This window comes from Bombus huntii, unplaced genomic scaffold (assembly GCF_024542735.1).
Source record: "Bombus huntii isolate Logan2020A unplaced genomic scaffold, iyBomHunt1.1 ctg00000060.1, whole genome shotgun sequence".
NCBI lineage: Eukaryota > Metazoa > Arthropoda > Insecta > Hymenoptera > Apidae > Bombus > Bombus huntii.
The window spans coordinates 283,339-297,041 of record NW_026099321.1 but is presented as its reverse complement, the minus strand read 5'-3'; the positions used below and the strand labels follow the sequence as shown (position 1 = coordinate 297,041).

Genomic DNA, 13,703 nt, shown 5'->3' with positions numbered 1-13,703 from the left:
AAAATAGTTTAACAGCCACTTATAGTTACTTCCTTACCATTACATTCATTAAATTCGTTTGATTTTGTAAACAAAATAACCACTCTGACCAGTCTCTTATTTAAAATAGAATTATTTTGTCATATATCCAACAGTTTACTTTCTCTTCGTAAATATTATTAATAATTTTATCAATTTCGTATACTTCCATCCTTCGTATAAGTGACAATGAATCAGAAGAGTTTCATAGCAATATTGAACAACATACAGTCAACTACAACACCATTAGATACATCCACCATACAGTCAACTACAACACCATTAGATAACAGCAATACAATAGATTATAATTTTCTACGTGTCATTGATTCATCATCATCATTTTCCATTTTTTTAGCATATGTAAAAACGTATCTGACGTAATCTTACCTCGCTCTTTGAGTACAAAAATCCATTCAAATGAAACAAAGGGAAAAGAAATAAGAAAACAAACACTCACATACGAATCTTCATTACATAACTGTATGTACTCCTCGAGGTATAATTACTCAGACACGTTACAGCGTACCTTCTTCGTTCCCTGATGGCTGATGTTGATCGTTGACGTTTATAATGAAAGAATTTCGTCAACGGCGCCATTTGGATCCTTGTTGAAAAATTAAAATAGCCGCAACAGCACCATTAAGCTCATCACCCAGAGTAGCTCTTGTTGCTGAGTCGTGGAGGAATTATTATCATCAACGACATAAACTATACCAGTTCAGATCATCCAGAGAATAGAATAGAGACGTGGAAAAATGTAGTGCGATCATCGCAGTGGGAGGAAATAGGGGGATAGGGACCAAATGAATGAACGAGATGTTAAGGACAACTGACGATAAGTTCTTCTTTTGTCGAGAATTGCATGTTTGTGAATGGTTTGTGGGTGGTTAGGTGGAGAGAATTGAAGAGTTTGGAGGTGACTGGAGGAGTGTTTTGGGCAAGGTAGATTGCAGAATGGTTGCGGTAGCATTGTGTTAATTATGGGTTTGTACATGTAATCTTTGTATGTATCACTACATACAACCTAACGTATATTTTTAATAATACATCAGAGTTTTAGTTATTTCATAGCTATGAATTTTATACTCTATAATCTTGACGTTTTATTTCACAGAAGCGTTTGAATATCCATAAAAATTAAATGAACCAATGTATTCATTATCTTATAGAGAAGATATATTATTTTTAATTATGTTCCAATTATTTATCATGATCCTGATTTCCTTATTCTGAAAATTTGAAAGGAAGTTTTGTAGTTTGATACTTTCAGCGACAAAGGGTCAATATTGCTTTAGTATATTTCGTCACATATACATGTATATCTATATGTCGGAGATGAAAGGACACCGGAACCTTTGGATAGCCCCGCAACATTGCAATCTAAAGTCTACTATAACTGTAACTAAACTATTGTAGTTATTCAATCCGATTGTAATTGTTCGAGATTAGTGACGGTGAGCTTTGGCTCGAGGTGACAGTCTGTCGCCCAACGTAGCCGCGGTCAAGGGATGAACGCTTTGCCTAACAACAGGTATCGAGTAATTCTATAGCTCTCCTTAAAAGAAATATTCGTGGCGACACGCGACAATAAACATTCCAACGGTTTCTGTCCCGTGGCTCGCCACACGCAGACCCTATTCTTCGAGTAAGATGATTGCCAGATGTCGATGCGTCTCCGCAGTACATGTTCGGCTAGCCCGAGGGCCCGTTATAAATCTTAAGGTTTAGTTGACTAAAGTCCTTCAAACAGACAAACAGTCTTTGTCCCAACTACGGGAAGATAGGGGAAACATATTTTTCAACGAGCGGCGTCTCCCACTAGCAACTTTCCCTCGAGGGCGGCTAGCATCTTTTTCTAACCACCGATATGGAAATTGACCAATTAGCAGCAACGCCAATTTCCCTTACTTTCTGAACGAAGGCTTTTCTCGACGAATCCGATGATCTCGTGTCCTTAGACACACCCCATTATAGTTTTCCTCTGTGGCATCATCGGGACGGGAAAGGCATTCTCGCTCGTGATCTCACTGATGAAAGGAGTAACTCTTTACGATCAGTGAATATTACGCGTCCGACTTAGATTTTGTGAGTACGTTCATCTATCATCCCGTCGACCGCGGATTCGTTATTGAACCTAGGATCATTGTCATTAGTTTCTCGAGTACCTAACTACCGCGGTTACTTGTCCGGTTCTATAATAATCGTATTTGCACTAGTCAATGTCTTCTCTATTGCATAACGACAACGTGTAACCCAAACGAAGATTCGTTTCACGCCCCTAACCCTAATTCTAATGTCCGCTCCGACATATATATATATATATATATATATATATCGTATATAAAACAAAATACATCTAAAAAATAATAATAATAAGGAACCTCTGATGGAAATGCCTCCGCAAACATTGTCCGAGCGACGATCACCGAAGCCTAGGGAAACAACAAAAAAGGAAAAAACATTAAAATCGCAAAAACAACCATAATATGCGAATATCCAAACTTACGAAAAATAACTCGAAGAAGGAGGTCCTTGTTGTGGGAGAGCAGCGGAATTGCGCGTGTTGCCCGAGCAAACATCGAGGTGATAATGATGCTGCAGCCGCCGGCCCTTGCACGCGCCGAAGAAACACGGGTAATTCCCACGGTACAAAACATAGAAGTTTCTCGCGGAAAAGACTAGATCAGCATGGAATGCTTCAAGCCTCCTAGACGCTAGCTCAGCAGAAGCACAGGACCGATAAAAACTAAGTCGAAATACGGAATTTACATTTTGTCACGTACGATTCCAAGAAACCCAAACTGCAACATCCCGATTCCCACGGAAGCGTACCCCCAGTGGACCACCACCCCGTGGGGGATGGCATTATAAATAAGCGAAGCAACATAGAGCAGCGCTCATTATTATTCTGGTGAACATTCTTATTACGCTCATTATATTTTGTGTTCATTGTTATTACGGATCATTCGTATTACGTTTATTATCCTTGCGTTCATTATTATAGTGATCATTGTTATTACCGTTCATTATTCTTGTGCTCATTATATTTTGTGTTCATTGTTACTACGTTCGTTATTGCGCTCATCATTGCGTTCAGAAATTTTGTATAGTATTTTGCGTTTCGGGGTCTTTAGTTTTTCGGTCAAGAAAAGAGAACCGCGACTAAGTAAAAGAAAGATTTTATCTTTGAAGTCCTCATTTCATCGCTTAGACAGAAACGCGCATTGTAATTGCGGTATTAATCCAGTTAGTAAATTGTTCAGTCTGTATCGAAATAGATAAATAAAGTAAAAGTTGATAGTAAACTATATTCGAGTTCAAGTAATAAACCCAACAAAAACTTCGACGACCACCGGAGCAGCTGAGGTAATGGCACCAGACAGCACCTACTCCTCAAGGTAAGAAAATTAATTTTGAAAATTTCCTTCTTCTCTGATAATCTCGTTGCCCTCGAGAATCGAATTAGAACTTCCTATCATCGATCTCGTTTTATTTTCGTGAACGGTTTTGAAGATAGAATCATTGTTTAAACTTTAAACAAAGGAGTTGTCCGCTGTGTCGGCTTGTGCGAACGGTATTTTCAGCTACTGAAACACCCACTGATCTTCGCATTCCTCCTCCCATTGTTGGCAAAATATTGTCCGTCTTTGGGCAAGGCTTGCGAAATCACACAAGTCCCGCACAGAGAGGACCATTAAATACATCGTCGGGGTCAATCGAAAATTAAGAGCAATACCGGCATTGCTATTAACCGATATTCTTGCCATCATTGCATGCGATTGTAAGAGAGAAATAGCAGAACAATTTCCCTTCGAAAATTTAACCAAAGGATCGTTCGCTGTGTTGGCTTGTGCAAACGGTGTTTTCGATTATCGAAAACACCCATCGATCTTCGCATTCCTCCTCCCACTGTTGGTAAAATATTACCCGTCTTTGGGCAAGGCTTGCGAAATCACACGAGTCCCACACAGAGAGGATCGTTAGAATCATCCTCGATTATTAAACTCAAAAGGCAAGAAAATCATGGTAACAGAATCCATCGTAGTAAATGAATTGAGTTTCGGTTCTAACGGCAAACTACTACAGCGAAATTAAAAGAGAAGAAGAAGTCAAACGTAAAAATAAATTTATATAAAACAACGAAAAATCTCACATTCCTATCCAATCCAGCAACGCTAAAATATATATATCCGGCTAATAAAATATATATAAAGGTAATAATCTAAGCAATTCTACATTCAAATAAAAATCCGTTTAACGAGGACAAATATTTATTGTTCCCAGCTTTAATCCTCTCCCGTGCCAATATCCCTGCACATAGCAGGTTAGCCGAAAAGTGGAAATCGTTTACCAGTTGCATTAAGCGTCAGTTAACGCTACCCATTAAACGAAAAAAGATAATAAAAAATAAAATATTTTGAAATAGTCCTTAGACTATTTCTGGTGGCAGCAACTACCGTATTAATTAGAAATCTAAATCAGTATTACATACACAATAATATCAATTCAATTTATTTCCCTTAAGATTAAATTCAAACTCAAACGAAAAAAAAAATTTTTCAGTAAAATTTAAACTTAAGATTTGATCGATTTAAACAAACAAATTGATACGTAACATTAGAGATTTAAATTTTTGGTGGCAGCGGTGGGATCCGCTTCACGGAGGATTAAAGTTGGTTTAAACGGTTCGATTCGCTCCACAAAAAATTAAAGTTGTTACGATTATCGATAAAATATATACCTAAGAAATAATGTCGACTAAATTAGAATCGTTGGACAAAGACATGATCTTGATGTTGTCGGAAAAACTTAAAGCAAAAAAAGAAATCAAGACACCCGTATCATCGCCGATAATTTCCCAAGCGACAATACCGATAGAAGTTAATCCCCAACCAATTAAGTTAAAAGATGCAATAGAGACAGTACCAGTGTTCGACGGACATCGATCCTCGGTATTTCGATTTTTAAGAGCATGCGAGCGCGCACGAAACATGGTTCCTAGGCATCAAGAATCTCAGTTAGTAAAATTATTAACGAATAAGCTTCGCGGACACGCATTTCTCGCCATAGAAGACACAGAAGTAATAAGTTTAAACGATTTCGGGAATAAATTAAAAGATATGTTCGGTCCGGGAAAAACGGTTAACGAATATAAAGGGGAATTAGCTACAATATTTCAACGACCAGGAGAAGATATTTTGGACTACATAGGACGCGTCAAAGATCTCAGACTGGCGATAATGAACGGGGAAAGGTACGAGTACGGCACCGTATTTCAAGATAGGATAGATCGAGACACGAGGGAAGCTTTCGTTAAGGGGCTTCCAAACGAGGTGTATTTACGAGTAAAGATAGCAGGATACCAATCCTTGGACGTTCCGCCGTCGCGGAAACATCTAAACAACCCGGGAATAGAAGAAAATGTTAGAAAAGAAGCAAGAGCAATAATTTGGGAAGAAAAATGCATAAATAAATACCTCGATAGAGATCTAAATCAAAAGAGAGATGCTGATCATTTCAACCAATCAACTTTTCAATGCAAACACCATTCCGTTGCTGTGATAAGGGATAATGTCACGTTAAATAATAAGAGGACGCACGGTGCCATAGACAGGATCATGAGTGAGAAATTTCCTGAGTTACCAAACAAGATAAATAATATTAGTGCCAAAGAACTTTCAGACGAAGCAGAAACTAGGAAATTGAACGACGAGACGACAGGCAATGCTTATCCACTGCATAATATCACAGAGATATTGGACCCGCTGGGAAGTGCGAATTGCCTCTCCACGTTCGACTTGGCAAAGATACAAAAGCAAGACTCCACGAATTTCGTGAATGTCTCAACCATAATAGGAAAAGAGATAGCGAGTGTATCTCACTCAAAAACTTCTATAAAACCATCAGAAGGAAACTTTATCGAACTCAAAGCCAAATCATTAAATTGCAAGGAAGATCACACTATAGAAAATAAAAATATAGCTATCCCTAAATCCAAAACAGAATCTATAAGCAAAAAGGTTTGTAATAAAAATTCAAAGAATAATTCCAAATCTACCAAAAATATTCCTAAACGTTCCATACAAATAAATAATAATTTAATTATAATAAGCACTTCCAATGAAACTATTCATCCTGAAAAGGTAGAGAAAAATAAAGGTGTTGTGAATAAAGTAAATAAAGAAGGAAAAAGGGTAACTAAGGAAAAGGATTCTAAACATTTTCAAGCTGAAGAAACGCAAATTCAACGAGCCCAAAGAAATCAAAAGGGAGAAAATAGGGAATCACCAGTTGAAGATATATATAAAAACTTGAATACGCTAGCCATTGGATTATAATTGGATTAAAAATACTTTATTGGTTACTACATCTAATATTTGACGTAGGTAACATAGTAGGTAGTGCTGATCTTATGATTCCCCCAGGAAAATATAGATGGTATCACACTATACTATATACAAAATATTTTTGGGTTAATATGGCTGCGACACTTTCAAAAATTTGTATTTTGAATGCTATTAGCAAGCAATTGGATAATTGGATCGATGTGAGTAAACTTGCGTCTTGGCGCAAAATAAAAACTAAAATGAAGGAAAGGAACGAAATTCTCCCCGCACGAATTAGTTTTGGACATCTAGCCAGAGAACCTACTGGTGAAGTAATAATCGAAGAGAACATGGAACCAACATACTCAGAATATCTCGAAGATCTGTTCAATAAAATTTACACCGTACAACGAATGGCAAGAGAAAATTTGATAAAATCCAAACTAAGATCAAAGGAATATTACGATCGACGAATCAACCCTCAAGATTTTAAAATAGGAGATTCGATATATTTACTAAAAGAACCTAGTAAAGGAAAATTCTCCGATCAATATACTGGACCACACAAAGTGCTAGAAATCTTGCAGAACCAAAACGTCAAGATTGAAGTAAAAAAGGGATTCCGCGAACGGTGCACTTAAACAAGTTAAAACTAGCGCATAATCGAAATAAACAATGAATAAAGTGATTTCAGTGGGCAACGTAGTGCAGTAGTGTATGTTGTAGTGCTGTTCGTCGAATGACACAGATAGCGAAAACATAAAAGAAAAGAAAAGGAAAATTATTATATGTGCTTCAATTATTGTTTAAATATAAAACGTGTTAACTCAATGAATAATTAACTAGTAAAAGTGAAAGTTACCTTGTGAACAAGTGATCAACATACAAGAAAGTGTACGTGTAAGTATAGGTTATGGATCGTTGTTCGTGGTACATAATGTACGACAGCTACCTAAAATAAGTGAATAAATTAGTTTCAATCGTCTCAGTGCAAAATACAAGGTTACTAAATGTTATAACTATATTGTGGATAAATCAAAAGGAGGTGTGACACTGTTCGTCGAATAATACAGATAGCGAACACCTAAAAAGAAAAAAAAGAAAATTATCATGTGTACTCCAATCATTGTTTGAATATAAAACGTGTTGATTCAATAAATAATTAAAAGAGTGAAAGTGAAAGTTACCTTGTGAACAAGTAATCATCATACGAGAAGGTTTACGTGCAAAATAGGTTATGGCTCCCTGTTTACGGAACACCATGTACAACAGCCAGCTGAAAAATAAATGAACAAATTAACTTCAATTGCCTTAATGCAAAATACAACAGTACTAAATGTTATAACAATACTGTGGAAACATGGCACTGTTCGTTGAATAACACAGATAGCGGAAACTTGAAAAGAAGAGGTTTATTACGAGTGCTCCAATTACCGTTTGAACGTAAAACGTGTTAGTTCAACGAATAACTAAAACAGTGAAAGTGCAACCTACCTCGTGAACAATTAATCACTATACAAGGAAGTGTACATGCATGAATTTCGCAGGTTAATAAGAAGAAATAAAATAGCTGATAAAGTATAGAAAGCGGTTAGAAAATAATCAAGATAGATTAATTGAGAGTTAGTAATAAATATAACCGGAGTAAAAGGATATTTTGTTATGCATTAATCTACGTAGTATTGTTATGTTATTTTGTAATGCCCAATAGCGGTCGCACATACAATGCATTATACACATATTGAATTAAATAAATTAAACACCACCTTTATGACCACAGATATAAGACGATTGAAGGCAGCCGTAGTAAGTATCCAAGGCATATCAAAGAATCGGATGATGTTGTGGGAACGATCCAGGTAAGTGACGCAGCATCGAAAGAGCAGAATCTAAAGAATTACAGACAATGTTAATCTAACAAATAAATTTTAATCATTAATAAGGGAACTAATTCATATCATGCATAAAATAATAACAAATAGCAAGTACAAGCAATAATAAATTAATAGGGAAAATAAGAAAAGTCAATAAACACAGAAATAGGTTAGAAATTAATCAAGATAGACTAACTAAATATTAACAACAAGACATGACTGAACTCGGTGCAAAGGAATAAAGTTATGCTACACGAAAATAACTGGTAACACAATACACAAAACATTAACTAAATTAAACAAGACTTACATAAATGCAAGTCACGTATAATCAAAACAATGACTATTGAAATTCGGTAACAATACAATCCATGCTATCACATTAAAGTAGCACACGGTATTGACACAGACAATATCATGAAATACAAAACAATATTACAAAAACACTACTAAATAAAATTATAATGATTAACAATTAATTAGCTATTTCAACAACACGTTACTGTTGACATTAAACCAACGCCATACCAAAGAGACACGCGAGCGGCCATGTTGAAAAATTCGTCGCACAAAGAAATAATAGCCAATGCAATGTAATACAGCATCATAATAGCAATGTTAGGTACTAATAAAAAAAAACAAACAAAAAAAGAGAGAGATAAGGAAAATATATATATAATAAATAACAACTAACATAATCATAACATATTATATATATTATATTATATACAGGGATACAGTCTTCGTACAAAGGAACAGGTCCGAACGAAACTTATAAAAAAAAAAAAAATAAAAATAAATAATATATATATACATTAACTATTTTTGTATGTGTGTGCAGAACGGATGGCGAATTCATCAACCATTCTCTGAACGACGGAGGAAGTACATGTAAGTGTTGTCCAGACGTTTCACGAGGAATCCAGAGAGCATTTTGAATCTCTGCAGAAAATCCTCCCATGCATGATCGTTACAATAATCTGACTCATCTCGAAAGAAATTTTTTTAGTCCAAGGAATAGCAATCCGCACCGTAGAACTGTAAGGCACCTGTACGCCACCCACGAAACCAAATACTTTTGCTATCCACCTGTAAACAAACAACATTTATAACTATACATATAATTCTCACTTATATCTACCAATATATATATACACGCATGTTGTAAAATAGGCGATATTTATAACACTCACTTCCATTGATAATGCAAGTGACTCATAAAAATAAGCCGTCATATTTACCATTACACGCACATATATATATATTCAAAGACAAGCTATATTTGTAATATCTATTCCTATTGATAATATATACTTATATATTCATAACAATAAAACAAATCTCATCTATACTACTTACCAATACGTATGCATATATGTATATAATTATAACCCAAGTAGCATTCATAATATTTATTTTCACTGATAACATGTACGTAAAACCTAAAATAAAACAAAGATTTTAACAATAAGAAAAAAAAAGAGAAAAAAATACATATAAATATAAAAATTTTCTTTTTCTATATATATATATATATATATATATATATATATATATATATATATATATATATATATATATTAATAATAATAAAAGGTTATTCTTATTTCTAATAAACTCGAAAGTAAAATGACAAATGACAACATTATACCATGATATACCGACACAAAGACGCACCACACAGAAGAAACTAATAGAGAACGCTTTAAGATTGGCAAACTTACCGCCCGACGAATTTGCATACACCATAACCAAAACCCAGGACACATGGCTCTGATCACAGGAGAAGCGGTCCATATAGTCGAATGCATTCCGGTACAAGTAAAGGTACGACATACAACAGAATGCTACTCGGAGCTATCCGTTTGGCAAGGGAATCACACCACAGGAACTCCGCCCGGACGTGCGCCAAACGTGGCGATATTCAGCACCATCGTCGTTGGCCACGAGCGGAATATATACCCAAAAAGACCTCGACGCACTACGGGACCACGTCATGTTCCCGGCAGAAAAATCTGCAGTCTTGAACACATTGGCCAGAGGAGCGACAGGAAAAACAATCGTCCCTGGAACAGTAAACATCCTGGGAATGATGGACGAAAACACATTAACGACAATAGCGAAAAATACCGTATCAAGCTTATGGACTGATTTCATGGAATTTGGAACTGTCAGTGCAGCAATATTTGGAATACTCGTAATGTTTAAATTAATCAAGACGATAATAGATATAGCCATATACGGATACCAGTTACGTGAAACTTACGGATGTGGAATCGCCCTATTAGGAGCAATATGCGGATCAGTCACCCACCTGCTCCTATACCTCAAAGGAAGACGAAATATCGATGATCAAACATCACAACCTCAAGGGATATCGATAACACCGGTAGTCACTCAACAACCAACGACATCTACGTCCGCCTTGAGCGAACTCAGAGACACCACCAGTCAAATTTCCTTTGGAAATTTGAACTCCAAGGGCGGGGGTGTCACGTCAGGCGCTCCGCACGCGCCGTAACAAGAACAAGAAAACCATTCTATACAAAACGCGCGAATAAGGATTTGAATGCACAAACGAACACACGGCGCTACGAAACTAAAGGAAGGATTAACAAAACGAGGGCGACTAATAGATCCAACCAATAAACAAAACACATATACACACAACTCTAAATAAACCTACCAATAACCGACTTGCAATTTGAAAACTTGTGGTTCAATATAATATAAATCCAACTAGTATAAAATAAAATAAATAGAACCAGTTAATGGATTGAACGAGTTACGAACCAAACAAATAAACCAGGAAATAAGAATAACTACAAAAGGGGAAATAATTGAAACGCCAGGAATACATGTATATATAAATATATTTTAATCAATCAACTTGGAGAGTTACATATAAGTATAAACATATATGCCAGACATGTAATAAACTAGTAAATATTAGAGACAGTACTTCCAATACTATGCAACAAATACAATATTATCAATTTATGAAATATAAGTATATATGAAGTCAAAAACTAATAGTCTAACGAATACATAAAACATACAATATTGTATTATTAAAGAAATAAAAGTTACATTGTCAGAAACATATATATATGTGTGCGCATTCTACATTATTAAATCAAATTAGTAATCTAAGATACATACTTAAAACTAGCCTACATTCCGGTAAAGTGTTATAAAATAAGAACTACATTACGAAACATGCATGTCTCTACATAAATATATAAATAATCTATATTCTAAACTAAACCACTACTAATAATCTACAAAAGAAATAGAACACACAACGCAACACTTGGGACGAATATAGGTACTAATGTTTAATCTGATTTTCTGTAATTTTGACAGTTTTGTAATCTTTTATTTTTATATTTTTATATTTTCTATATCTTTGTGCTCTTGTATTTTTTATATAATTCTATATTCAAGTAACAGTATAAAAAGGATACGAAAAGTATGGAATGGCAATGCATGTAACGGTACGTGAATGTTACGCGTGCGCAAGATAACCAGGAGAGGTTGTATAGGAATCAAGAGGTCGTTGGACAAAGAGAACGTTTTTTAGCATTATGTTATGTTTAAGACATTCATATATTCTGCAGATATTAGTTCCTATCAGTATACCCACGTCGTTATTAACAAGATGTTTATGTATTTCCATTATCTTTGTTCTAAAATTCACTGTTATTTTGGGAATTTGTTAAAAAATCTCTTAATCCTTTTAGGAGATGTATCACTCTAAACTGAGATCTAAACTCAGATCACAGTTTTTTTTTTATTTTATAGATTAGATTCACAATTTGTCCAGTTTGGACATTTGGTAGAATTTTTTAGCTGTTAGATTATTATGTGGGTAGCTACCCCCAGTGGGATACCATCTTCGTGTTTGTTTGGTTGTGTCCTTTGTGAGGTCTGCTAGGTATTTCCCTTTCAGCCTTCTATCCATGTTTGAGGTGTTGATCGTTTCCGCAGCTAGCCAGTTTGGCTGTGTTCCTATTCTTTCTTTGTATTTTTCTGCGTGTCTGCTAATTTTCTCTTTGACCATTGGTATTCCCAGGTCCTTCCGTATGCCTTCGTTTCTAACGTACCATGGGGCGTTTACTATTGTTCTAAGAATTTTAGCTTGTACTGTCTCTATTTTGTTTATATGGCTCATTGCCGCTACCCCCCATAGTGGTATTCCGTACGTCCAGATTGGATTTATGATCGTTTTGTATATTTTTAATTTATTTTCTATACTTAATTTGGATTTTCGACTTGTTAGCCAATGCATTTGTCTCCTTGTTGTCTGTATTTTGTCTATTATTGATTTAGTATGCTGTTTCCATGTGAGTTGTGTTTCTAGGTGGTCTAGTCCTAGGTATTTGACTTGCCTTGTTTGCGGTATGTGCGTGCCGTTCAGTAGGATGTTTGATGGTGTCTGTTTTCGCAGTGTGAGTGTAATATGGTTGCATTTATCGGGGTTTGCTTTTATTTGTTTATCTTGCAGCCACTTTTCTATTTTTGTGATATGTTCTTGTAGTAATTTGACTGCTATTTCTGGGTTAGTGTGCCTGACTAGTACAGCTGTGTCGTCCGTGAGTGTCAGTATTTTGCTATTGGTAGTTGTTGGTATGTTTTGTGTATAGTATTGATCCTAAGACGCTTCCTCGCGGAACCCCTGCCTTGACGTCTTTAACTTCAGAGTATGTGTCCTTGATTTTTATTACGAAGGTTCTGCTGCTTAAGTAAGATTTTATTAATTGGTATATTTGCTCCGGAAATTGTTTTCTGATTGTTTGTAGTAGGCTTTCGTGGTTTATTTTGTCAAATGCTTTATCTATGTCCATAGAGAGGGCTGTACAGTATTGTTTGTTTTCTAATGCTAGTATTATTTCTTTAATGAGCCTGTGCATGTGCTCTATAGTGGAGTGTATGTTTCTGAATCGAAATTGGTGATCTGGTATTAATTTTTCCTTCTATATTATTGGTTTTATGCGGTTGCATATTATTTCCTCTAGTATTTTGGAAAACACAGGAAGTAGTGATATTGGTCTGTAAGATGCAGTTTGGTGTGGTTCTTTGCCTGGTTTAGGTAACATTATGTCCTGTGCTAGTTTCCACAGTTTAGGAAAGTATTGGATTCTTAGTATTGCATTGAATATTATTGTCATTAGTGTTATCGCTTTTGGCGGAAGGTTTTTCAAGATTTTACCATTGATTAGGTCGATTCGTGGTGTTTTATTGTTTTTTGTTTTCTCGATTATGTTTCTAATTTCTTGTGCTGTTGTTTTAGGTATGGTATAGTGGTTGTCAGTTGAGGTACTAGTGGTAAACGCATCCTCGTCCGTATGACATTTGGGGTTGCTGTTGTTGATATTATGTGGTATAAATATGTTTCAAAGGTGGTTGGAAAATTCTTCAGCTTGCTCTTCGTTGCTTCTTGCCCATGTGTTGTCTGCCGTCCTGATTGCTGTGACTAGTT

At 35.5% G+C, this 13,703-nt stretch overlaps 2 protein-coding genes and 1 long non-coding RNA gene across 11 annotated transcripts in view; all 3 read right to left on the bottom strand.

Annotated features, from left to right (window-relative positions):
* The window catches only part of LOC126875934 (omega-amidase NIT2-like), a 28,210-nt gene extending 27,464 nt beyond the window's left edge, over positions 1 to 746 (bottom strand). For all 6 annotated transcript variants that reach the window (XR_007693791.1, XR_007693790.1, XM_050638860.1 and 3 more), the window contains exon 1: positions 548 to 746. The gene's annotated coding sequence lies outside the window, so the exon portion shown is untranslated. The remainder of the gene's footprint in view (positions 1 to 547) is intronic.
* Positions 747 to 1,016: 270 nt separating this feature from the next.
* LOC126875951 (uncharacterized) lies at positions 1,017 to 4,834 on the bottom strand. Its single transcript, XR_007693804.1, has 2 exons — positions 2,403 to 4,834; positions 1,017 to 1,250 (listed from the first exon to the last, which is right to left on the bottom strand). It is a non-coding gene; the product is annotated as an uncharacterized LOC126875951 (long non-coding RNA).
* Positions 4,835 to 9,108: 4,274 nt separating this feature from the next.
* On the bottom strand, positions 9,109 to 11,538 carry LOC126875938 (uncharacterized). 4 transcript variants are annotated; one of them, XR_007693793.1, is made up of 4 exons: positions 10,488 to 11,538; positions 9,946 to 10,287; positions 9,581 to 9,663; positions 9,109 to 9,310 (listed from the first exon to the last, which is right to left on the bottom strand). XR_007693793.1 is itself a non-coding variant. In XM_050638865.1 (3 exons), exons 1-3 carry the CDS (start codon positions 10,055 to 10,057, stop codon positions 9,227 to 9,229), a joined length of 279 nt encoding a protein of 92 aa, XP_050494822.1. In that variant the 5' UTR covers positions 10,058 to 11,538; the 3' UTR covers positions 9,109 to 9,226. The 4 variants fall into 4 exon arrangements, 3 of the variants coding, with proteins under 3 accessions (XP_050494822.1, XP_050494820.1, XP_050494821.1); XM_050638865.1 differs by having other exon boundaries at positions 9,946 to 11,538; XM_050638863.1 differs by having other exon boundaries at positions 10,105 to 11,538.
* Between the last annotated feature and the right edge of the window lie 2,165 nt (positions 11,539 to 13,703).